Source organism: Stigmatopora nigra, chromosome 7 (assembly GCF_051989575.1).
Source record: "Stigmatopora nigra isolate UIUO_SnigA chromosome 7, RoL_Snig_1.1, whole genome shotgun sequence".
Classification (NCBI taxonomy): domain Eukaryota; kingdom Metazoa; phylum Chordata; class Actinopteri; order Syngnathiformes; family Syngnathidae; genus Stigmatopora; species Stigmatopora nigra.
The window spans coordinates 638,066-665,545 of NC_135514.1; the positions used below are offsets into that span (position 1 = coordinate 638,066).

The following is a 27,480-nucleotide window of genomic DNA, read 5'->3' on the forward strand; positions in this document are numbered from 1 at the left end:
CTAAAATAAAATATGAACTGTATCCTGTGTTCTTGTCTGTGTGTGCACCTCCATGTGAAGCGGATAAAGACAATGAGTCAAAAGAAGAGAAATAGGAGAGGAGTGGGAGGGAGCCAAGTGAGCGAAACCCAATTGAATTAAATGTAATTTAGCCTGAATGTGCACAGCCATCAGCTGCTCTCCAATCTTATTAACCCAGCATTACCAGCCCATGGATTGGGCCTGTGTATGGGCACATACACACATGTACCAAGAAGGATGGAGGAGTTAAGTGGATAAGTGAGAAATGAAAAACAAAGAATGGAAGGGTTACAGGGTTAAAGGGGAGGTGTCTGACAGGTTCATAGTTAGACTAGACTCACTGTGGTGTATGATACCTGTTACAGGAAAAATGCTTCAGTTGACCAGATAATTTGCCCGGACCAACAATAATCCTTAGCATCTGGCATATAGGTGCATAAATAACAGACCGGCTTTTTTGTCAAGTAGAATAGGGCATTCTTTGAAAGACTGGTTGTTTTTTGAGAGTAATTCGGAATGATTATTACTGACTATATTATGATAAATCCACAATAATACTTTGAAACATTTTCCATGCCAAGGTAACAATGCAGTAGGCAGCTGAGTGTGGGGGCAGCGCTTTGTTCTGATGAAGCTGGGATAGCACTAACTTCAAAACATCATAAAATGCCTTACATTTTGTTCGTCTGTGGAATTAGTATTTGAGTGGGCTGTTTCAAGTGAGGGAAGGAACGTTGAATACAGTGAGCGAGTGGGCAGCCGGGCGAGGCAGAGTAGACTGAATGTGGAGATATGGTGTGGTCATTGATCTTCAACTCCAAGGAGGAATGCAAAGTGAAAGACGAGAGGGAGTAAATATGTGAGAAAAACAGATGGTACTAAAATGGACTGAATTTGAGTGGTCATTTTTTTTCTTCCATGCATGGAGCACATACTGTAAAAGATCATTGTACACATACTTGAAACGGACTATACTAGCATGATTCAGCCTTATATTCCACGGGAGTGCTCAGTCCTCACATCTCTCATTGTTATTGGTGGCCAGACCTGTTTGTTGTTTGTCATTGAGTAGACAGCAGAGTCGGCTAGATTCACAAACCGATGGCACAATTCAGCTATCGATCAAACTTTGTGGACAGGCAATGCCAAAGAGGAAGAGAGAGAGTTTTCAGAGTTGGATATCACAAATCAAGCGCTGTAACCTTTTAGTATTCCTGCACATGCTCACTGAAATCCAATGAGGCTTTTTCCCCTTGAAGAACCTATCACTCTGTCAGTCTCTAAGCTTTGTTTTTGTGTCTTACGGTTTTCTCTTTCAGTTGACACATACTTATCTCACATCTTCATTTTCAGAGTTTCTTCCCCAACTTCCTTTGGATTTTTTTGTTTCTTTGTTTATTGTTTTTTAAGAGGTGTATTGGGCTCAAAATGCATCCTTGGGTCCTTGTAAAATCTAAATGTATGTACCTAGATTAATGTCTTCGAGATACATACATCTTTATAGGGGACTGGCACCTCCCTCGTGGCCTACCCACGATGACAGTTTTAAGCTTCAAATTTATGGCTCAGAACAGAATGTATAGTAGTTGCGATAGGTATGATAGTTACCTAATTCTGACATCTTATTGCCTGCCAGATGCCCTTGGCGAAGGATGCAATGGTAATTAGACTTGTCTTGATAAAAGTTGATAAATCTGTTGAACATTTAGGGTAATGACTATATTTTCCATTTTATTTTTTTCAATCAAAGACCTGTTTATGCATGTTTGCCTTTACAATTTCAATAATGCTTAAAATACACCCAGGGACTTTTCCCTTAAAAAAATCTAAATCAACAGTGGATACTGCATTTGACCTGAAACTGTGCAAACATCTTATATTCAGATACTTAAACTGAACTTAAACCACAGTTGTGAGATAAACAATACAATACTAGTTTAACTGTGACTGCACCTGTCTCTATTCTCTTTTTCTTAGTTTTTTATTTTTTAATTAAGAGTTATAGTTCAATGCTAATTCTAAATCTTTTGCTAATAAAGAGGCAGCACTAAACAACTGTGCCTTCTCTGAGAGCATTTAAGAACCCCCGTGAAGCAACAGCGGCTATAAATTATGAGTCTATGGCTGTACTTAAAAATAATAATAATTAAAGTAATAGAAAGGAAAATTCCAAAACTGCTGTGAAAATTTAGTATATTAATCTTTTTAATGGTAGAAAACAATATTTAATGTTACCTTTTCAACTCGACTTGAATTCTGCAAGGGAAAGTATCTAGATTTATTAAAGGCCATGCCATGGACAAAACAAATTCTTCTATAGTTATTGATGTATTCTTACCCAAAGCTGTTTTCATTTTGATTTGTCCTTGTACTGCTCTTTTCACATGCATCCATGTCTCCCTCAAGCCCTCCACAGGAGGTTAATCCCACTGATCTCAAATAGAGAACCATGGCAACAACCATCACTTTAAAGCCTTGTTTGCCTTGCCCACCATGTACACATACATGTTTGATTTGCTTTAATATGCACAGTAAATGACATCTGAAGATGTGATCTGGATCCCTGTGTGGTCTCTAACACTAAATGCGCTGCAAAGTGCAGAGTGAATTGCTAGCAAAGGGATTGTAATGATTGAAATATTGTTCATGACACTATTTCACATGCAGCATATTGAAAAGTGTTTAAAGAAAGAATACATTAATCTTCTGCACCGCACATCCTCATAAAGGTTTGGGTTTTTTTTTCAGATAAATGAACAAGGAACCAGAATAACCTTTTTTTTAAATAGACAACACTAGCCCCTAAACTGAAATTGTGGATGCCTAAGTGGAAATTTTAAGGATGGCCAAACCAAGTTGGGAAGCTAGAATGTCGCTCACAGTTCTGAGAGGTGCGGAGTTAACATGTTCTCACTGTGCCTGCTGTACTCCAGTTTCCTCCGACCACTGAAAACAAGCATGATAGGTTAATTGAACCCTCCATGTTGACAGCAAAAGAATGTGATTGTAAATTATGTTTGTCTATATGCCATTTAAGTATTTTTTGCTTTACATAAAAGTAAGATACAAAATGACTTTAATCTCATAATATTACAATTCAAGTCTTGTTATAGTACAATATATGACTTCATATTTCAATTATAACCTCATTATAGTTCGATTTTAATCTTTTAATATTTAGAATTCTCTCTAGATTATTATGGTGTATGACCTGTAATTTCTCGCGAGACTCCTGAGCTTCGCTCACGGCACACTGGTTGGGAAACACTGCCGTATATATATCTTAAAGTACCCTTTTGCCCAATTTTGAGCAAGTCAATACCTGTATGATGTATGTGTAACATTGAAAGGGAAATTAAATTCAAATTTCAATCTGTTTTTCTTGCACTAGTTTAGATTGCAAACAGCTATAAATACAACGATTGATTGACTTGTTTAGCGTATAATAGTATGAAAATCTTGACATTTTGCATACTTGACCCAAATTGTCCAATTACAGCCTGAAAGATGTTGATGGAACAACAGGTTTGATGAAATTTGTCAGTTTTCGAGACCATCAAGAAAATGGGCAAAACTTATGTTTGCAAAGAAAAAGTGCAACACATATCTGCTGTATGACTGAAAGTATCACTGATGTTTCATCATGACAGCCATTGCTGACTCGAAAGTATAGACATCCAATCCATTTTGTCTGGGAGAGATGGTAGCAATCATTTGTTGCAAGTCATACCAGTCAAAATGGATTGGATGTCTATCGCTATCAATGTCACTGAAACATGATCACTGAAAAACGATTTAAAATGTTCTCTTCCCTTATCTCAGCAAGTGCTTCCCCAGTGTTAATCCTGCAAGCAGACAGGCCTTCTGCCTTATTGCATTTTTCCAATAAAATTCTGGAACAGGAAGACAGTTAAGAAGCTATTCAGTGAAGGATAAAGAGAGACCAGGGAGATGAAGGAGGTAGTCAATGAGTTATTTTAGTAGACTTGCTTTTAATCTGCTTTAGTAAGCATTGCAGGGTTATTGGGTATGTTGAAGACCAGCCACCATTGACAGCAAGATTGGAGACCGAGGCCATGTTCACAGGTAGCAGGGCTTAATGAAAATATATACTTTGACCCCTCGGTCAACTAAAAAAACAGTCTACATTAACACCACCTCATTTGTGGGAAAATTATTTGAAGCATCCAACCGCATAATTGAGATTTTATGCATATTCCATCTGAGTCCCAGAGCTTTCCCTTTGTTTAATTTGTTAAACACCTTGAGTGGAGTGTAAAGCATGCTACCCTGTAGTCTAATGGTTAAGATCCTTCACCCAAGGAGTGGGAGTTTATATTTTATACCGGGGTTTACGTCATACGATTTTGGGAGTAAAATTGGGATAGATGTCAGGAAAGTTTATTAAAGCACTTTATTTATTTAGTCATTCATTTATGTGTGTATAGAAATATTTATTTGTGTGTTTATTTGTTGAACCTTGAATAAATACCCGCGGTCATAAACACATTCACTGTTTATTGGCACCCAAAGGAAATTAGCATTCAACCAAAGGTGCTGAGAAACCCTCATATGCTGCTATCATATGTACACACTCATTTTGAATGACAAGTGCATAAACAGACAACAATAATTTATGCAAGCCCCTTGACACTACAGTAGGTGTGTTTGGGGTTTGATGTGCGTGCATGTGTAAATGTGTGCATGTGTGTTGGGAGGCGGGGGTACATGTGTGCGTGTCAGCATGTCATCCAGATCATCTGTCTGCATTCCAAGTAATTAGACCGACCAACAGCTGAGTCCCATTATGAGAGATTACAACATAGAGTACAGAAGGAGAGACAGTTGAGAACATCAGAGAATGAACGGCGTGCAAGCTGATCATCTTTTCAATATTATGTACGTAGTTAGTTTTTGAATGTGGGTGATGATCCAACTACATGAGAAATGGGTTGTTTTGCCTCCCTTCTAAGTTCTAAGCATAATGCATTCATGCCTTGTTTTTTTTTTTTTTAATAGAGGATAATGATACCCGGATGTCCCTAACAACATATTACGAACATACAGTACATAAGGATTGTAACTTTACAACACCACTATAACAAGTGACTAATGTGTTTACCAGAGTCTGACTTTCACATTTAACATCATTTTTTTCCAGTTCAAATTACTCATTTAATAATCAGATGCCAGTAACATCAAAATACCATGACGTATACCACAGTACCAGAGCAAATTTCACTGCCTTTCCCTCAGCTTTACAGACTCAAGCCCTGATTCATACATTGTGGTCGTTTCACCATATAAAATGTACGTCAACAACAAAAAGATCTCAGTAAAAAAAAAATAACCCGGCCAATCATTTTTTTTCTGTCTCTTTAGGGCTCAGGTGTCAAACTCAAAACCCCTGGGCCAGAGCCAGCCCTCCACCTCATTTAATGTGCTCAATGAAAGCTTTCCACAGGTTTTCCTTTACTTCTGTTCCAGATTAGTCATAAATTATTAAAATTACCATAATCTTATGCAGGGACAATCAATTATGAATTAGGACCAATGTACAACAAGTATATGTCTTCAAAAACAAAGATGCTAATTTGATTCACTTCTTAAATTATTTTATAATTATTTTGCATACATCTGTCAATTATACACTTTCTGGTTTCACTCTAGTAACTAAGCCAAAATATAACTACTATGTCCAATAGCCAATGATAATGGGTTTGACATTCCCACTACTGGGTCATCCACCTCAAATTAAACTTATTGAAAAGTTAAGGGCATCTGTGATAGATTCATCCCATTCATGTCCGTCACCATCTGTAGTACTGTCTCTGGTTCCTCTGTGTCCAAACCTCCCTGATGGCTCGACTGTCACGAACAGGGTGATTGATTACAACTCTGGGCTGCTGGCCGAAAAGTAAGGAAATAGCCTGCATGCTGGTATGCAGCCGTGTCTGATACTATGATGAATTACCGTCTTTTTAATGGACATAGAAGTGACAAAGTAGGTATGCGAGAGAAATATGAGGTGATAACAGCAAAAAAGAGAGGGCAGAAGAAGACACATTTCAAAGAGACAAATTTGTGGAATCAGAAAATATACTCTTTAGTCTCAATTACTTTGAAAGGATGATTGTAATACTTAAATTGAAGCCCACCGTAAGTAGAAGCTGGCAGCTGGTTGCCAAATACCAGAAAAAAGAATAAGTGCTCTAACTGCCACAAACTATCATTCAACACTGGACAGATAGTTTCTCACTAGCCAGCTGTGATGTCTGTCATACAGCCAGGGATCCATGGTTTCTGTAAAAGAAAAACATGAGACTAGAAAACAACCTTTTAATTTTTGTTTATATTGATTTATATTGGGTGGCACGACAGCCGAGCGATGTGCTGGCCACCGATTCAGGATGTCCCTGCTCAGTGCCAGTTGTTAGCTGGGATAGGCTCCAGCACCCCCTTGACTGTTGTGATGATAAGCAGTTGAATGAATGAAAATAAAATTATATTCTTATTTGATTGAGACACCACTTTTAAAAGCTGGTTCTTGTATTTAATGAGGTTTTAAAATGAGTTGAATCTTTTAAAGGTTAGCTGTGTTTAATGACCTTTATAGCCAATTAGCCATAGAAATGGCTATTCCAGAACTGATTGCACGAATCAAATGAGGTTGTCCCTTTAGAATAATTTGTTTTGGTCCATGACAAAAGTAGTTATTGTGGTTAAGAAAACAGAAATAATGGAACCTCATGAAACTAATTTATTCTATTACTGCTTAACATTTTTTTCCAATTAAAAGGAATTTGGTGGAAATATGTAGTTCTCAGTTCAAAATGTGGGCATTATTAAGCATTTAATGAAATCAGAAATATTTTAGCAATTGCCTGGGAACCAATTCGTGGTGTCCCCTACCTATAGCCTATAGTCTCCAATGGCACTTGTGAGAATAAGAGGTACGGAACATGAATGACATTCTGCGAATGTTTGTTTGTGTTTTTCATCAGTCTCATTGGTGTGGTCTGGGTTTTCCTTTTCCACACTTTAGAAAAGATAGATGGCTCGACATTTGCAGTAAAATGCCCCAAATTATTCAAAATGAACTGAGGATAGGCTCAAAGATGTTGGTTGACTGTTGATTTCACTGAGCCGCCAGTCATTGTGAGGACGGAGAAAAGTGTACATCTTCTTGGCTAATGAAACCCTAGGGATATCAGGGTTTAGGGTTCATAAAGTATTTATGATATGTTCATTAAGTATTGATTAAGCCGTTAGAAAGTGTTTAGACACCCAGACGGTCATCATGAAATATTGGATGTCAGATGGGGAAAATGGAAGATAGAGAAATATGGAAAAGGAGCAAGGTGTCAGTGACGTGTACTTGAAAATGATATAAGGATAGGGACGGTGGAAAAAGTAAAAAAAATAAAAAATATGCAAGGTGACAAAGTGACAGGAGAACCAGGAATGAAAGAGGAGGGAGTCTGCTCTTTAATTATTAATCATGTATTCAGATTGCATTTTGGACAGCAGTGCTATACTATTACAGGAGATTATAGTTTAATCTGACAAAGGAGCAGAAGTGGAAGCGAAAGTATCATTGGAAAATAACCCCCATGTATTAAGCACCTGAGATGAAAACTGATGTAAAATAAGTACTCTAATCGAAAATAACTTTTGTAGAGGCTAAAGTCACCTTGTAAAATATTGCATTGGTAAAAGTAGAATTGTATGACTTGAAATGTACTTGAGCAACAAATAGTTTTACCACATTTTTAATACACTATGGTAAAGTACTTTAGGACACTTAAAAATAATAATAACACAAAATAAGAGGTTTTTTACAACTATGATGATGTAAAAACACCCCCTATCATCCCTAATCATGAAATAGAGTAAATACAATCAATTATTTGAGGCAACAATGCCATCGTGATCTTTTATAGTGGTTGAAAACACAGGGTGACTGGCTGACTTTGGGTATTAAAAGCTTACCTGTTGCCAATTCATGACAGATGTTGCAGTGAAAATGAGTAAGTGCATCCATATTGAGAGGGAGCGGGCGGTAATAACATTTAGTGTGTAAGAGTGAGAACGTTGTTGCACAAAGTTTCCTGAAACTTTTGACAAAGTCAAGCAGCACAATCACACACAGGTGCTGCAGAGCACTTATAAGTTCTTACAACACGGGTAGGCAATGGAAAAGCATCGGCATGCATTATAATCATCATCCGGAAAGCAGGGGATGGTGGAGGTTGTTTTGTCCTTTGTGGCAACTGGAATCTTGCATATATTTTCACAGGAAACAAAACATTCCTTTTTTAACAGATAAAAGGGTGCTCAGTATGGCTACTCATTAGCTGTGTAAAAGTTACTCCAAAACTCTTGTGCTATTCTTTAGATGTAATGTTTTTACATTGACATTAAGCAAAGAGCAGATTTGCCCTTGGTAGTAAAATAACTGGCTTTCAATGTATTATTTTGAACAGAAAGATGACATGTAAACGTAAACGTTTGCATTCAAGCTTTTCAAACGGCTAGCATTGGTCTCTTTTTTTCACACAAATCTATCTGTGAAGGATTACGCAGTATTAGAAAATAAGCATACCATGTTTCTGCATTACTGTGACATTAATCACATGCAATGTCTTCCATATTTACTCAATGCAGCAACAAGAACAGGACCCAACCAACCTTTACATCTCCAACTTGCCTGCGTTCATGGATGAGCAAGAGCTAGAGAATATGCTGAAGCCATTTGGTCATGTCATTTCAACACGGATACTGAGGGATGCCAATGGACTCAGCAGAGGGGTTGGTTTTGCCAGGTACAAATTATAATTGCAGTTTCTTTAATTTGACATTATTTATCACTAATGTTCATGTCTTGTAGGTATGCATTTAACAATAGAGTATTTACTCTGTACATACAGTAAATATACAGTACTGCAACTTAGGTACTATATTTTCCACTATAAATCACACTTTTTTCATAGTTTGGCTGGGTATGCGACTAATATTCAAATAAGACTTATGGGATTATTTTTCTATTTCTCACCACCTGTTATTATATTAAGGCTAGTATAGTAATGTGAAAAAAATCATTCTGTTAGATTATAACAAGTTAAACCTGCAAACATACACCACTTAATAAAAGGGCAATGCAAGATTTGCTTGTATTTCCAGAGAAGAGATTTTCCCTTCATTTAATTAATACAGTACTATTTTGTGCAAAACGTGTGTGTGTTTATGGGCTTTTGTTCATGTGGGGGCATGTGATCCTCTCTGTTTCACTTAGGAGTGTGCCAGAGATTAACATGCAGTCAGGTCTCTCTTCAGGGTTAGTTGTTATTAGAAGGAAAATACCCCCCACCCATATATAAAACCAAACCTTCACACTAAAACACTCACAATCTCTCTTGTCACCATTTTTCTCTGTGACACTCACACACTGGCTTTGCTTGCCAAGGAGGCAATTAGTCATTGAGCGGTGATTGGGTGAACATAGCTGAATGGGGGCATACAAAGAGGACATGACACAAAACAGCTCAAACTGAATGGAGCTTTTCAATGAGGACAAAGAAGAGGAAAGTCCCTAGACTAAATATATGCACACACACAGAACCCTGTAGAAATATTGCTTTTATATGTATAGCAGTTCATAGCTCATAATAATCTGATGTCCTAATCAAAGAGCAAGGCAAACTAATTTTTCCTTGGCTATGTTCATATATGTTTATGTTTTCCCTTCTTCCTATCTCCTAGGATGGAGTCAACAGAGAAGTGTGATGTAGTGATTCAAAATTTCAATGGAAAATTCTTGAAAACTCCTCCAGGCATGACAGGTGAGCAGACCAAGGTTGAATGAGGTAAATCACAGAAAATGTGAAGAAATTCAATAATTCAGTCAGCTCTAAAAAGTGTATTCATCTATTTTCTTCTTTTTTTATTTATATTTTTAACCAAATTTAACAACACAAAAGGAAACAAAGGCATTCGTATCACATTATTATACATTCACAAGTGTATCTTTCCACTTCTGGCATTCCTGTGTTTAGCATCTCCATCTCAAAATTCTGAATGATGAATAAATGTATACCGTGTTTCCTCTTGCACACATGAATATTGTTCATGCCATTTTTAATGCTTGCTCCATTAAACAGATTATACATAATTCCCAAGTGCCAATGTGGAAACATTACCCCTTAACAAATGAGCCAAAAAATATATTTTGTTCCAACATTTTCTCTAAATGGTTTGTGATGTTTTGAGTTTTGATCAGTGGCTTTTTTTTATTTATCCTTTGGCTACCTGAGTGGAGCAAATGTCACCAGCTGCTCTGTTTCATGTGACCAACTCCTGTTGTTCATGCTGATGTGTGGACGTGCATAGATTACATTGGCTAATTTAATGGAAATGTGATTAAAGTGAGCACATTCATGTGGAAACATGACTAATGGTGTCATCTTCCATCCAGGCTGCTCTCTATCTGTCAACTCTGTGAAAAGAAATGAATGGAAATTATCAAGAAAATTAGAGATAAATCACAAAATGTAATTATATAGAGGAAATCTTTATATATTTTAATTTACTACATTAAAACCACCTCCATATTGTACCCCCTTTGCCTTAACACAAGAGAAACCACACTGAAGGACATCCACGATTATTAGGAAGAGTAATTTTACTCAAATAAAAATAGACATGTGTTAAACACCAACCCTTCTTGCAAATTGATCTTGTGAAGTTACCCCTCAACTTTAGGAAAGGATGTTTAGACATATCGACTGCTGGGTCGATGGTGCAAAATTGTATAATACCCTAGAATGGTGGTGGACCTTCATCTTATTCCCACAGGGGTCGCCATGGTGAAACCGTAGAATTACCTCTTTGAATTTGTCACACAAGTGTCATGTCAAATGCCCTTCTTGATGCAACCTGCAGCCGCAGGAATTGAACCCAGGCCAGCATAATGGCAGCAGAGCCCTCAGACCACTGCATCAGCACTGGGTCAATAACTTGGAATAAGGATACATATCAGCAGTAAATATAAAAATATTTGCTGTGGTATTGTCTGGTGTCATTCCACGGTATAGTTCACCTTCAAATAGGGTTTGCAACCGTCCCTTGAAAAACTGAATCGTCCCGTAGTCGTAATAGACTAGAGGCACTAGACAGACAATTTAAAAGACTCACGATTGCAATCCCATTGATGAAATATAAATAATAAATTACTTGCCATACATATATATTAATAAGTCCTTGATGATTGAGGTTAAAGTTCAGCCACTGCAAATATAAACACCCCTGAATGCAGATACAGCAGCAAAAACAATTACCAAACAGCAGAGGCAGCAAAAATAGTATGGAAATATATAAATAAATAAAACATGAATATATAAAGAAATGTAATGAAAGCCATCAAAACAGTGAAGATCCACTTAATGTGCTCCATTAAGAAGCCAATTCTACTTGCATTTATTTTCCCTGGGAGGCAGTATTGTCGCCACTTTGCAGTATATTGGAAAACTAACTAAGCTTGACTGTTGGAATAGTGTTTTGAATAGTCCCCATACCATGTGCTTCCTCTGTTCTTTGGCAATTTGTATAATATTCATTTACTGGTCGTATTTGTGATTTGAGTAGATGTTGCTTCTGTATGGCCTCAAGTGTTTCTACAAGGTGGGTAACAGTGCACCCACACTAATACATTTAATAGTTCTCAAGAATGTTTCTAGTCTTTGCATTGCTCTTTTATGTGTATGTATAACTGCTTCAAGGTGCTATGAAATACTCCAACAAGTGACTTTTAAATGATACAAGTGTACATTTTAAATTGAAATTTATGGAAACAATTGACATAAAAGGCTTGATCATGAAGCTTGGTCTATTTAGTTTCCTTTGTCTGCTGTCTTTGCCATGCAATGTATTCTGTATTCATTCTGCCATTCCATCAATATGTACTAGAGAGCGCAGCACTAGAAAGTTATGTAATTAAGGTTGTGATGTTGCATTCAGAATGTAGAGTGCATTGTTTTGGATGGAATAACTATGTAATGGTAAATTACAGCAATATTAAAGTGCATTGTTTTGGATGGAATAACTATGTAATGGTAAAATACAGCAATATTAGAGTGCATTTTGTGCATTTAAAATTGCAATAGTGCCATTATTCCACTTCAACATCGTAGTAAATTATTTGATTTAACATGTGGCATTGTACATTTTTCCTCCTAATTGTAGTTTTCCCAAACACTACTAAGTGTTAGATAAGATGACTGTAGGGTTACCTGCAAATTGTCTTGAGGGGGAGGGGAGGTGGGAAGCATGATAGGGAAGCAGTGTGGCACTTGTTAAAGCAGGGGGGGACTCAGGGAAAGATGGCTTAGAATTGTTTTCTTTGCTTTTTTTTAGGGGTCGGGTGTATAGGACAGAAAATACCTTTTGTTTATTAGGCCAGAACTTATTGCTTTACATATAAAGCACTCAATTTGTTGAATTTTCATTGTGCGTGGTTTTAATAAGGTTTTGTCTGTGTGTGTATATTTCTCCACTTATTTGCTGCCAAATGATAAAGCCCCTTCGGAGCCATTACTGTGCAAGTTTGCTGACGGAGGCCAAAAGAAGAGACAAACCCAGGTCAAATATTCACAGAACGGACGACCGTGGACACGGGACGGAGAGGTGAGGCTTCTTTGTAATTATTTTACACAGAAAACTAACACATTACTTAGAGAATTCTGCCAAACTCTGTCACATTTTGATTTTTCTAGACAAGATAGATGTGCTTGTTCATAAATAAACACTGTCATTATCAACACTTCTTATTTTTAAATCACTATCTGCATGAATATTGTTAACAGACACTCACAAAATCACAATTCATTGTATTTTATTACTGTTTAAAACTGAGCTTGGCATGCGTTTTATGACACTATTTTTGGCTTTAATTTGAATAACACATTTGAGGAGGATTTAGAGATACCGCAGAGAATATGAACGCTGTCATATAAAGATATTAAAATTAAACCAATACTACAGTTGATGATTTATGAAAACAATGGATTACCATTTTCTGTCTGTTCCCTCCGTCACGCTGACATCTGTGAATGAAGTGACATGAGCAATTCTTCACTTGAATGCAGTAGATTGATACATTGTTTTGCAATGTCGAAAATGAAAATTTGAAACCAAAGCCTCAATTACCAGAACAAAGGAGGTGACGAATGTCACTACCCACACAGAATACTGAAAGAGAATTGAAGCAAAATGCCATGTATACTGTACAGGATGACATTTAAGACCCCATTTTTTTTGTTTTTTTATTTGTTGAAACTATCCAAAAATGCATCTTTAAAGACAAGTATGCTGGTTCATACACATTTCTCATAGGAAAACAAGACTTTGTCAACATTTATAGAGTTCTACAATTTTCAATATATTGAACTTGTGACAAATGAAAATATATATCTACGAGGGGTGTTTCTTCAGAGATATAAAGGCAAGCATTTTTTTTTCTTCCACCGTGGGTATGCATTGCCCCAAGGAGACCATTACTGTATATGTAGCTAAAGTATTGCAGTAGCAGAATTTTCCAAATTGTGAAAAAGCTCAAGAACTGAACCACAATCTACTGACAAAACAATATTTTGACAAACAATTCACAAACAGACACTTAACAGTACCTACTTAGAGCAAAATCTCATGTTTTAGACTGTAAATGAGGAGGGGGAACATGTTTTTTCATGGGCTCTCTACCTCAACCCAACAGTCTTAAAACAAGCTATCTATGTTAATTGAAGACTAAATTACACGTTAGTGTGCAATGTTCATGTGATAGTTCTCGATAGTCCCATTTCAAACAAGTCATATATCCTAATTCTCCCTGATTATATTTGTAATGCTTATCCAAGATCTATCTTTGAATTCTACCCCAGGGTGTATAAGAAAAATGTGATAACAGTTCAATCAAAAGAAATGGAGGCTACATGGAGGACATCCAGCATTTTATGCGCTGCTTGCCAAAGTGTGGTTGATTAGTACAAGAACAAAAGTCTTGCTTGAGAAAAGGCCAGCCACAAATTCTCCCCATTTACAGTTTCCATTTTTTATTCAGCAATTAATTTGAGACTGTGCGAGACTGTTTCAAGTCTTTCATTTTTGTGCTATTGTGCTGACACTGATGCAGCAGTTTAGTGTTTAAAGTGTTATGTTTGGAAAAGTTGTTTTGGGGTTCGCTACTAGTAATTAGAATTTTTGATATTTTAAAACGCCAAACATCTGTATCCCAAACCATATTTTGAATTAAGAAATTAGGTTCATGATAAGACTGTGATCTGTCCAGTGGGATATTGCATTGCCATTGATAATAAATTAGCAGGCATAGGCTTTAAATCTATACTATTATTACACATTTAAATGGCTGTGCAGGGGAGATCATTGAGGAATTGTCTTTGAAAACAAATCTGTTGATTATTCTTTTGGCATAATATATACATATATGTGACAGCACATATTCCACTCTTAGCATGCACCTGCTTTTCCTGCACTATTCTATTTTAAATGAATTTGGAGTGCAAATTTATATTGGCTTGCATTCTCTAAAGACTTGTTTTTGTCTTTGCTGTCTGAGTTTGTTGGGCAATACAATAAAGTTGAATAATCAACGATTGTTTTTTACGAACCACATTCACGCTCTGTCCAGACATACAGCACTAATCATTTGTTTGTTTGTGCTTTTAAACTCTGCCAGAGCAGTTGTGCTTTCATCTACATCCATGGTCATTTGTTTCAGTGAAGAAAGAGTCTGAAAACTACACCGTGTGTTTCAAAAACTGTGTATTTTTCTCATATCCTGCTTTTGGAAATGTCTTTTTAAAAATGAGATCTTATTATGGACACATGAATGTAATCTAAGATATGTGCAAATGTGTCATTGTCCACTTTATATATTAGTAGTAATAATAGTAACAATTGTCAGAAAAAATACCTTCTTAATGTTACTTCATTAGCTATCTCTGAGAATAATTTGAGGTCAATAGTTTTCAGAATGTAGCATAGTTATATACTATAACTCTAAAGATCATGGAGGCATCTCTGGAAGGCAAAAGAGCTTAAGCTCTCACGATATCATAACAGGCTGACTAACCTTTACATTGTTTCCCCTTGAAACCAACTTTGCATTCCTTTTGTTTCTCTAGAATGGGATGGCACTGACATATGAACCAGCCACAATACAAAACGGGTAAGATGAATAGTTTCTTTTCAGATTTACAAATGTCTTTATTTTGTCTTTTATAGTTCAATTTTGTACTTAGAACACTGCATTCCACCTGTTGCACAAAAGCCTAAGAATACTTTCAAAACATCTTTTAACCGAGGGCTCATATTTGTTGATATAGCAAAAACTCTCCAATTTGGTCTTTTCCGAACACAAGTCTTTCCACCTCCCTTGTGTTCTCATCTTACTCTCCTGCCAAAATAACGTGTTCAATTATTTTACAACCACAGAGGTTCCAGTTGACTGTAGATTTTTGGTACATTTTTTTGGGGCCACGGTTTGTACCGTAGATGTCATAGAAGCAAAATGAGCATCTATTACCGTTGTTGCAGTGCCACTGTAAGATTTTCATCAGCCGAGACCCCTTGCAGTGCTTCCATAGAGATTAGACGGCCTTCTTCAAGGGGACGATTGAAGTTCGGACCTGTCTGGTGTGAATGTGGCAAGTGATGTGATCCCATGAGACGCTTTTCTTCTCCAGCTCCCATTCTCTTCTCCTCCTCCTTGTTGTCTCGGCCTGCCTTTTACTTTGGCTCTTTTATCACTTCCCCTGCAGTCACCCTGGTGGGCTTTTGACGCATTGTCACTTTAACAGCACAGCATTTTCTCTTTATACTTCTCCTAATTGCATATAGTATCATATTTGTAAATGTATTACATATCCTTATGGCCTTTAACTTTTGTGATGTGTGTCCTTCAATGATACATACGTATACATACATACAGATACAGAATGCCTGTTCATTCATTCATTCATTCATCTCCCGTACTGCCCATCCTCAAAAGGGTTGCAGGGGTTGCTGGCAAAGGGCAGACTACACCCCAGACTGGTCACCAGTCAGTCATAGGGCACATACATAATGCCTGTTCTCTTCTAATTCCTTTTTGGTCTGCATGCGCTCACGTTTGTGTACTTATGTGCTTAAAACCCTTTCTGACATCTTGTCGGAGGTCGGCAGAGATCTTTCGGCTCGGAGCCACATGATTGGGAAATGCTAATGCAGCTAATCAGAGTCGAGACGTAAGGAGGAGAGGTTCTGAATAAAAAGGGAGTGGGTCAGAAGCAGGGTAACGGCAACGATGAAAAAAGGCCATGGAAGATAGAAAGACAGCAATCAATGACATGTCTTTGTGAGGATGGTTGGACGTTCGAGTCCGATGCCCATCTAATGTAATGGCACTTCCAAGTCTTAGGCAGTTTCTGCACTTTTCTCCTACCTTGGTTACATTTTTGTCTCTCTGCGGCTTTTTCCTTGTTTCTCATGCCATCTATCTTTCTCTGCCCACACACAAATATATCCCAGCATACTCACCCACACTTTTCTGCTGCCCAGTGTCTCATAGGTCAGGACTAAATCATTCACTAATTTTTCAGTGTGTACTCCTGACAGTAAAGCTAGGTCAAACCAGGGATTCGTAGATGGATTTTAAATTAAATCCAGAGCCGTCCAGGGTGTTTACAATTACAATGTTCTGTGTGTTATTTAAACAGCCATACCTGAGTCCTTATTGACAAAGTGCTGCAGTGAGCTAATAGCCTCCATCAATAACCTTGGATCTGTCCTCTATCTACTCTTTTTCCCCTCTCCGTACATATCACTCTAATGAAAATACAATAAACAGCCACAAGACCAATGGAAAACTTGGCAGCAGTGGCTCATTCATATTCATTTGTGATATAATACAGTAAGTGAGTGTATGTAATTCACAAAGGTTCTGAGTATGTGTATTTAAGAGATTTTTCTTTTTTATTTTGCTCACTTTGCGATTTCATATTCATCTTGGTTTATTCATACACTAGTAATCATATTGTTTCTCTTGCAGAGTTGCAAATGTCCTCCGCAAATCAGATTTCTTCAAAACTGACTTGATTTGTTCATAATTGTTCAATGAGAGCTCATGTTTATTTCAAAATAGAAATTCAAAACTAATTACATCGGTTATTTTGGCAAATAATACTCTTATGGAATGTATGTAATGAACATTATATAATTTCATATCTCCCAATTTTACAGTGCAAAAAATATATGGCAAGTTACCATGAGTACACAATGCTACTGCTTCAGCATGCCTTCCGTTTTATAATGAGAGCACAGCTGGGCAAAACCAGCAGCTTTTAAGACAGTGACAAAGATTTTCTCACTATGCCTCCCCCAGGGTAAAGCAAGCAAAGTTTTGTGTTGACCATTTCAACTTTACTACAAGAAATGTGTGCACTGCAAGCAGAAACTTTTGTCTTTATAAATTAAAAAAGCAACAAGCAATTGACTAGCATACAAACACAAGGTTTGATCCATTTTTAAGTTCACTAGAAATAAGCAGAAATGAAAGAAAAACAACAATAATTTAAATGATTGTCCTTAAATAGGAAAATGCTATGTCTAAATGCTACATTTTTGGGGGGAAAAAACTATTTATACCAGGGAAAAGATGGAAATTCCTAAATTTTTAACATAGTTATTCAAGTTGTTTTAATTATTCACTACTATACTAGCACATACTGTACATTTTCTCTTCTACCTTGAGTATTCCTATAAATGTATGTATTTTAGAAAGATCACGAGAATCCAGTTTCTTTGTCTTTCAAAACTGATGAACAAAAAACATTAAACTTTAAGAATTTCAAGTGAACAGACCTAGACATAAGCTTGACACACACACATGAACCTTAACTAAGCCTTGTCAAGAAAGCTCGTGTTCTGCAACTAATTCATGAGATTTCTATTCCTGCCGCTAAGCGAGTAACATTGTCTTTGGGGTTGGAATGTTATATTCTTGTACTTTGTTTTTGCTGAGGATTTAAAAGAGAACCAGGAACACTAAATGGGATGGTAGCCTACTGGGTTTATGGAGGGAGTTGTCCATGTGTGGAGCTACTACATTATCATTGTCTGTGGGGTGGGGTAGGGGGGGGTGCTGGCTTTTTGGGTGGTAGTTGTCTACATCCAACCAGCCTGAATTTCACTGTTGAAAAATATCTAGCGCTTTTTATTTATTTTTACTTACTAATTAGTCAATAGATGGTTATTATTTTTTTAAAGAATTGTGGCTATGTTGCCATTGAGGAGATGGACCTGTTTTGCATCTGCTTACCTCTATTATTCAGTGAATAGACAATCAGATATCGATTGAGCACAGAAACATGGCCTGGCAGATGAAACATGTCCTTTCAAGTTACACAATGTTAAATAAAGCACTTAGAGCTTTTCCAATTCAGCACAGGCAGGCAAGAGAACATGGGATTGATTAGCTGATGAGTGCAGGGTTTCCAGTAAAGGAAAGTAAAGTCCCAAGAGCAAACAAAGATATATGAAGTCAAATGAATATGTTCAAATGCATATGTAACAGATGCCATTTCTGCTGCTGCATGAAGTGGAATATGTGGAGGTGGAATCATAAAGGGCAATACTGGAAAATCTCCCACTCACACATTAGAGTAATGCATTATTATGCATAGCTGCTAAGGTGATAAATGATGCCCGCAGCCTTTAGATGTCAAGCCTGATTTTGATTCGCTTTGATGATGTGGTACGGCTAAACCTGATATATTAGTGTTTACCCGACAAATCTAATAATGTATTTGTGAACTCTGTCATCAGCTATTTTCGGCTTTTGTTAGCATCAAAAATGTCAAATGTGCTTGCGTCTTTGAGGTTCGCAATTCAGGCTACAGTACATCTCGATTTTCTGAAACATCCTCAATTTAAGGTCGCAATTCTGAAGCTTTCATTTCTTTTGTTTGCCTCTGCAGGTTCTATTCATCACCCTACAGCATCTCCACCAATAGGATGATTGCTCAGACGTCAATCACACCCTTCATTGCTGCCTCTCCTGTTTCCACATATCAGGTTGGTGTAGCATCTTTGAAATTTATTGACCAAAAAAAAACTTTTTGACATTAAGCAAAAGGGTCAGGGTGTAACTTGAATGAAGGAAAAATCATACAGATTAAAGTCAAATATTTTACCTAAAGTTTAATAATTTTGGAGTGTTATTGGGGGTCCCTTTAGGATATACTGTAGCCTTTTCTGTCCCCACTGCAAACCATGTCAAGGTCAGCCTGCCTAATCACTTTCATTTTAAGGTATTAGCCAAAAATCATTCATGAAATTCATAGTGCATCATTTCAAATTGGTGCCTCTCCTTTTACTGGATTAGATCTTGACTATAGCCTCGGCACCATTACATCCCAGTGTCATAGCAAACCATGGTAAATAGAATTGTTGTACTAGGAAAGCCATGAAAAACTGAAAGGTAAAAAAGCATATGACTTCGAACTTCCTTTTTGACACAGGTATTATGAGGACCGAAAGAGGACACATTATCTTTACTAATCTCAAAGGATGTATTGTCAAATACTGGAGTGGCAGTAAAGGCTGTTGACAGACCGCTTAAAGCAGTTATGGGTTTCCTTATGAGTGCTCTATAACACACAGGGGGCTCTCCAGCAGTTGATCTAAAATTCCCATCTTTTTCACCTGCTGTTGGTCTTTTAACTGTGCCAGATTGCATGATGTAATTTTAACTAGGTAGTTTACTTATCTTTTCTTCTGCCTGTCAGCCACACACTGAGCAACATTATCATTTCAAACCACTTTTTCTCTCGATGTACTACAAAAAAAACTGTCCAAATTCATGAATTACATCAAGTACATTAATCGAAAATGTGTTTAATAAGGCACTAAGGACATTAAATGCAGACGCTGGCACTATTATTTTATTACCCTTCCTTTAGTCCGGGAAGTTGGATACTAAATGAACACAAAAGTGGATCAAACTAGTCACATGAGCTTTTGAGATAGTGTAGTTGCTATACTATAGATAAATTATTTGTTTCAAACAATCCAATGTAGGCTGTGTAACCAATAAGGTTTTAGTGGAAACTACAAGCACCTGAATGCAAGATACTGATGACACTTGTAGGAATACAGATTGGTGAAAAGGTGTCATCTTGATGGGTTTTAACCAATTCCTGCACCCACAGCGGCCCTTTGCCCACTCCTGGTCTTTGTCCTTATATAACAACGTATGATTTCTTCAGAGAGTTATTACTCTTAATGTAATATGTGACCAGTAGACAGCAGTAAAAGATGAAAGTGGTGATTTGAGTCAAAGACTGTCTTTGATGATGAAACCTGGAGTGTGAAACAGTAATTATTAGACTATATTGCTCTCTGTGGTATCTCTTTCCTTTTGTAATTACAGCATAGTGTTGTGGACCCTCTGTTGCAGCTGTATTATTCTTCAAGCCATGTTACCACAGGGACTAGAGCACTGACTGCAATGTTCCCATAGAAGCATGGGTTAATCATTCATTTTCTGTCTTCTTCTTCTTTTGTCATTTTCTCTACATTTGCTGCCCCTCCATTTGTCCTTTAAGTTTTTCTTTCCATCTATCTCTCCACACAATGAACATCTTTATAATCTTCTCATTTGTGTCCTCTTGCCCTTCTCCTCTTTTTTTAATTACTTTTTCATCACCCATGGCCTCAGATTGAGTGTTTTAGATAATTTTATTTGGCCTATCATTTGTGTGCACCACACTTAATTTCATTCTTCTCTGCTTTATAGGTTCAAAGTACATCCTGGATGCCACATCAACCTTATGTTATGCAACCAACAGTAAGTTTGACTAGTCATTTTCTTCATTCTTTTTGAAAGCATTAATTTATTCACTTTGGGAATTTTCTTTGACTATTCATGTCACATGTCCATGGTGCATTTCTCCATAGTAAACTCCTATATTTTCCTGTCTATCAATTTTCAAAATTCAATACATATCAGGGGCCAATTTCTTGATTTTTTTTTTTTTTTTTACAGTTGCTCATTTGTCTGCTCATTTTGACAGTCTGACAAAGGCACTCAAGTAAAAGTCAGATGTGTCTGGCTGAATCAGCAAACGTCTGATCTCCTTTTCCGAGATGGAAGAGCTCAAAGACGTTAGCCTGTGATTTAAAAGAAAGTTCTACCCCCTACCGGTAGAAATTTATTCACAGGCCAAACTTAAAGCGAAAGAGAATGTTTTTCCATTACAAACCATGAATCAATTTACCAACTATTACAAAAACAAATCTGGTCTGGTTCCCCTACCTGCACTGTCTTAAAATCTCTGTTATGCATTAAAGGTGTAAAGCCACATCCAAGAGGGAGACTCAAAGACCCTGCATCCTAATTCTGGCCTTCTGTTTCTTTCCCTGCCTAGCAATGCTAATCGCTCATAATAGCAAGACTATATTCTCTCCCAAAAGATTAAAATAAGAGAAATCGTATAGGAATAATACATTTCATTTCAAAAATGCAGTGTGTTAAGATGTGTTTATCACCCTTTCCCTCCTACTTGAACTCATTATGTTTACTGCTTAATTAATCATATCATTTTTCTGTTCATAATTAATGACATATCCTTATTTGAATTTAGTGCATTGCTTAACCATGCATTCAGAGAGAGATGTGAAATGGAGAAGGCAATGATAAGACATCCAAATAAACCAAATGTTAATAAGGAAGAAATCCCAATTCATGAGTGGCATGAACATATGTTGGCATATTTCAGATACCCTAACCTTTTCATGCCACGTTTTCGTATTTTGTGAGGAATATAACAAATGTGAAGAACAATGTGCAAGTGGCTTGTCATGAAAAGGTTGCATAAAATGTTAAGCAGGAGCTACAGTAATTGTACATATTGTATTTTCCCCCCTTGTCTAAAGTAAACTTTTAATTTTGAGGCGGATAAAGAGGATGTCTTTACAGAATAACATTCCTAAATATCACTTCTCTCAAAAAATGAATAAGACTGAAGCTCATATTTTCATATTTTATGAAGCCAATGTGCACAGTACGCATTGCAGGAGACCTAAGACCTTTAGCAATTAATCATTTCAGACAATTTTTTGGTATTTACACATTAAGATGCATTCTTTGTTCACGGTAACCTACTGTGCGATCACGTCACGCTAACGAACCAAAAAGTGAGAGGGAGGATGAGACACCTCAAAATGAAGGAAAGTGTTGTTGTGCTAGTTAAAAAGAATATTATCATGGCTGTCAAGCCTCTGCTGCATTTGACAAAACTACTGTGCAATAAATTGTTAGAAGATCGGGTGATGCTTGTGTGAGTATGCAGATGTGCTTCCTCCTCACGTGTGATGTTGGTGTTGATAAAAGCCTGCTATGTTCTTCCAATGAGCAAGCACAGCTGTCGCAATATTGCTACGTATTGCTGAATACAGTCCTAACAGTTTGTGTGAACTCATGGCAAAAAGCTTCATGTTAATTGAACTTTCATTACTTCTCGGTTAGTATGTGAAATGTATTGCTTCAGTGAAGCAACTAAATATTACACCTGCCATCCTACAAATCACTTTAAATAGTACTAAATTCATATGGTAAAGTGTGCATCAAGATCTGTGCTTCATTGGGTTTAATACCCTAAAATGACAATTACATTCTATAGTCCTTTTAGTTAGGATGGGGTCTCCTGACCTGATTTAAAAAACTTTACCGGAATGATAAAAAATTTAGCATACCTCTTGCATTGTCTCTACTTTAAATTCAGTTTTGAGGAAGGGCAAGGAAGTATCTGGAAGAGTATTTCAATTTCAGTTCCACATGTATATGAGCTGTAAAGTCACAGCTGTACCAATCAACTCTTTTGTTTATAATATTCTAATGCCACACAAATGTAATGGCAATGGCACATCACACTAAAACGGCCATGGTATCATTTCTTGTGTTGACTATTCTTGAACTGATATCGGTTCGATAGTAGGGGGCGTGTCCAGAAATTAAATAGATACCTGCTTTGTAAAATAAAAATCTATCTTCTTAACTAAAATAAGAAGTGGGTTAGTATGGTTTGAGATATTTTACTGAGTACGGTCCAGATCTGGCCCTGGGCCGCCACTTTGACACCTATGTTCTATATCGATGCACAGTAATTACTGCATTCATACAGTTATAATGTAGTCTATATTATTTTTGCATAGGCATCCGTTTGCTCATCTCTCATTTGTAATTTGCAAATGTAAACAAAATGTTTAAATCATTTTGCCCATTTTTCTAATTGATTATTCTCCATTTTCCCTTCTTTTTCTCAGTCAGACAGACTATTTTTATGCACGATTACATTTATTTACAATACAAACATGGATTTGGCAAAATGGAGATAATAACGTTGCTTTAGTTTCCAACTAAATATGTCTCTGTATAATTCTATTTTGTCTGTGTTCTTCCCCGGTGCCTCAGGGTGCTGTAATAGCGCCGTCTGCATCCATAGAGCCCAGCTTGTCTCTTCACCCCTCTGGCGTGATGGCTCCTCTCACTCAGCAAATGAACCACCTGTCCTTGGCAACAACTGGCACTGTGAGTCTCCTTGACTTTCCCTCACCTGTGTGTCTCTGCATGTGTCTGGTATTAAACATTCTATTTGCATAAAATAAAAAAATAACAACTACTGCATACACAAACATAGTAAATTTAAATATTTTTGAATTCCACCATGGGATAAGTGACAGGATTTTATGATTCATAAATGTGACATATTCCTATCTTGTATGTTGTAGTAGAATACTGCATGTTTTATCTCATGAAATATAAAATGTGTGCGTCTTTAACCCTCTTTGGTTGCAGTACATGCCTTCTGCAGCAGCTGCTCCTATGCAAGGAACCTACATTCCCCAGTACACTCAAGTGCCTGCTTCTGGCATCACAGTGGAAGTAAGCACACAGACTGTGATCGACTTAAAAGATTTCTCGGAGCGATTTCATAATGTAGAATGCAGGCCACTGTTGCTCTTGCCGACATTTCCTACTTCAAAATAGGAGTGTTGCTCAGTTTGTGCTGCCTATGTATCAATATTTGCATTGTTCTCTTTTGTGTTCAGGGTGTGGTAACGGACTCATCGGCACAGACTATTGCCCCTTCTTTGCAGGACAACAGTGGGCAGCAACCTTTACCAGTGGAGAACACAGGGGAACATGGCACTGCCTACTCTTACCAGCAGACTACGTATGTGGAGACACCTCTTTCTATTTTGACTTCATTGAAGTAAACATCCAGGAAGCTCACTAGCACCCATTTACATGCGAAACGCAGTCAGTAACATTACCAATGTTGCTAATTCTGGTGGTGCTGATAAATAGTAACTGTTTATTAATTTTATCAGGATGAATTGACAATATAAGAGTGCTTTTATACAAAATGTTTTCATTTTATCAGAACTTACAGTTTAGTTGTAAGATCAAGGGTTCTATTCCTGGCTCCATGCCTGTTTGAGTTTAGGGGTATACTTTGTTTTGTTTCCATTTAGAGCTGCAATGTTAAATCATGGACAGCTGAGTAGTCCTTTCACATGTATAAGCTACCTGATTACACTAGTACCTTAATGGTACTCGTGTAATCTACGTGAATGCTGCATCCTTGATTGGATTGCATTTGGATTCCTTTACTCATCATTAAATCCATCTCACCCTACTTTCAATTGAGACATAAGTTTAATCTTTGTAATTTAATGAGCAGTAAAATGCCAGAATTACAACGAATCACTGTCAAGGTTGCGCCAATTTCTGTTGAGGTGAACACAGTTAATCACTGTAAACAGGATGATCAGATTAATCAAAATAATAGCAGTGGAATTGTCCATGGCTGACAGCGGCCAATTCCTTTTAGTGTCCTAGTTTGAGCACAGTGATTTTTTTGCAAACAATAAGGGAAAATTGCAAGCATGCTTCCAAAGATTGTGTCGTGAAATGTACGGAAAATGTAGAATACATACATTTTATAAATGTTCCAGTCAAATGCGTGTACAGTATTGCCCATAAGTGTGCTTGCCACACAAATTCCTGTAAACTAATTTGCAAAATTTTCCCTGTAGAGTGGAATGTGTCTATTTCCACTTCTTTTCAGTTCCTGTAAGTGTCATAGGAAATGTAGACCTGTACGCCTCTGAAAGGCAGCACAGGACTCTAAGCTTTCAAATTGTCCCGTTACTGTGTGTCAGAGTGTTTGACAGTAGCATTTGAGGATAACTATCAGCATATCTTTGTAATTCCTGCTTGCTAACTCATGGCCAATTTAAACACACTCTGTTGTGATAGGATCAACCGCCAGCCCCGAGGCGGTACTATCGTGTGAAGGCACATTACCCAATTCTCTTTGTGTATGAGCGTCTGGTTTGTTGTGTCTACTTGAAACTCATGATTTAAATGCACTTATCGAAATGCTGCTGTGTGCAGGCAGACAGATTAAACAATGATTGAAGTATTTCCACTTTCCTTTTTGTTGACTTGTCTCTATCCCAGATAACAAACTGATTGCTGAATTGGCTTGTGAAGGACTGCACTGAGAGAGCGCCAACCAAACAGGGACACACTGAGGCCACATGGACAAAATGACAGACAGTGAATTTTTCCGCTGTGCTGACACATGAAATCAAACTTTTTTTGCCATCTTTTTTTTTATTTTTAGCTGTTTGAACCAAGAAAACGACATGAGGCGATCTTTTTGGAACTTAAAGACAATGACAACAATGATCACTGAGTTGATCATTTTCTTCCAGTAAGACTGGACTTTGCCTCCAAAGGAATACAAAAAAAATGGAAAGACTTAATTGTCAAGCAACATGCTGTACAGGAAAGAAAAACATTTGAATGTGGTAGGTTTTCAGATTTTTCTATTAAAAAGAAAAAAAACAATTCCAATAAAAACTACACAAGATTGTCTTGATTTGATATTCAGCGAAATTGAAAATAAAAAGTGCACCCTATTCCACATTTTGGAGACGTAAGATCAAAATGGTTACCACCATGAATCGGATCTGTGACTTATACAACTAAAATCTGATACCTAAGTACATCATCAGCTGAAATAATGTGGTTGCATAATTGCACACCTGACATACTATTTTAAGTGCCTATGATTACTCCCTAATGAAGTCTGTCCTGGTAAGCATCTTTTTTTCTCATAGTAGTATTATATTTACCATTGTTTTCTGTTGTTGTTGTTGTTGTTGTTTGTTTGTTTTGTCCATAGTTGTTTTTTGTTTGTTTTTCCGGGAGGGCGCTTACTGAAGTTTAAAAGGCTTTGTTTGCAGCAAACAAACCCAATTATGTCTCTTAAAGAACCTCATTTCTATTGTTAAGTTGGACAACCACATTATTTCAATTGTGTACCTTCTCAAAACTGATTTATTTCTTTTTTTAATTAGTTTTGAAAAGGTTATAGGTGACACTAATTAGTGAGGTGGGTAATTATTTCAATTTCTCATACCCCAGAAACCTCGTGCAGGGTGTGAACATTTTATATATCCATTGTACTGTGCATCAGTTAAATCCTTTTCATTGTTTCAGTCGTTTTCTAGGGTCTTTGTTTTCATGTTTTTCTTGCCTTCATTTTCTTTAAATTATTGAAATCCATTATCCTTGTGTTGAACCTATTGAAAAACACTCTAAGTGGGTTTAGAGCTTTGTGAGATTTCACAAAGATTATACTGTATAGGACTTGTATTTGTTTGAAGATGATTCTAAATTGGATGGTGCAACTGGGGGAACGAAGGGAAAGGTTGGATTAATTGCAGTTTATTGAGGACTACTTTTGTCTACTTTCTTTTTTTGGTTTAAATTTTACATTGTTTTATCTTCTCTACATGTCACACAGGAAAAAACAAACAGAAAGAACTTTTCTGACTTTGTTAAAAAAAAAGCTGAAATTATTCAGAGAAAAAGCAATAGTTGTAGTAAAATGCTGTTTTTCAGTGATGAACCTGCAGCCTGCAAGTGGCATATTTTATACCAAAGATGAAGAAAATAGCTAAGAACATCTCTTCATTTTGTTGCGTTTCCCTTATTCATTGATCACTGGATCAAAGTGTGTATGCCATGGGCGATCATTATGTCCAATGGTTTCTATTAAGACTAATTTGCATCCAACTGTTTTTTTTAACCAACTGGTTGATAATAAAAAGATTTTCATTAATCAGGAGATTTCAGTCCCGGGGAATTAAAATGTTTGATTTTACAAGTGGTTTGAGTAGTATACAGACAAGATATCTGAAGTTCTGTATACACTCATCAAATAATAAGGTTACAGTACTCGTGATGATATATGAAAAAAAATCCAGTATATGTTTGCCTTCCAGTCTCGTGAAAAAGTGCATCTTTGACCAAACTATGTTGATTTATCC

At 36.9% G+C, this 27,480-nt stretch overlaps 1 protein-coding gene across 6 annotated transcripts in view; it reads left to right on the top strand.

Moving 5' to 3' along the window:
• Positions 1–27,214, top strand: part of LOC144199099 (RNA-binding motif, single-stranded-interacting protein 3-like) — a 77,278-nt gene extending 50,064 nt beyond the window's left edge. For 5 of the 6 annotated variants that reach the window (XM_077720487.1, XM_077720488.1, XM_077720489.1 and 2 more), the window contains exons 5-13: positions 8,689–8,846; positions 9,784–9,863; positions 12,596–12,702; positions 15,219–15,262; positions 19,050–19,146; positions 20,870–20,920; positions 23,546–23,662; positions 23,930–24,016; positions 24,184–25,593. In XM_077720487.1, coding sequence (XP_077576613.1) covers positions 8,689–8,846; positions 9,784–9,863; positions 12,596–12,702; positions 15,219–15,262; positions 19,050–19,146; positions 20,870–20,920; positions 23,546–23,662; positions 23,930–24,016; positions 24,184–24,351 — 909 coding nt within the window. In that variant the 3' untranslated portion in view covers positions 24,352–25,593. The other variant, XM_077720486.1, reaches the window with a different exon arrangement.
• The last annotated feature ends 266 nt before the right edge of the window (positions 27,215–27,480 follow it).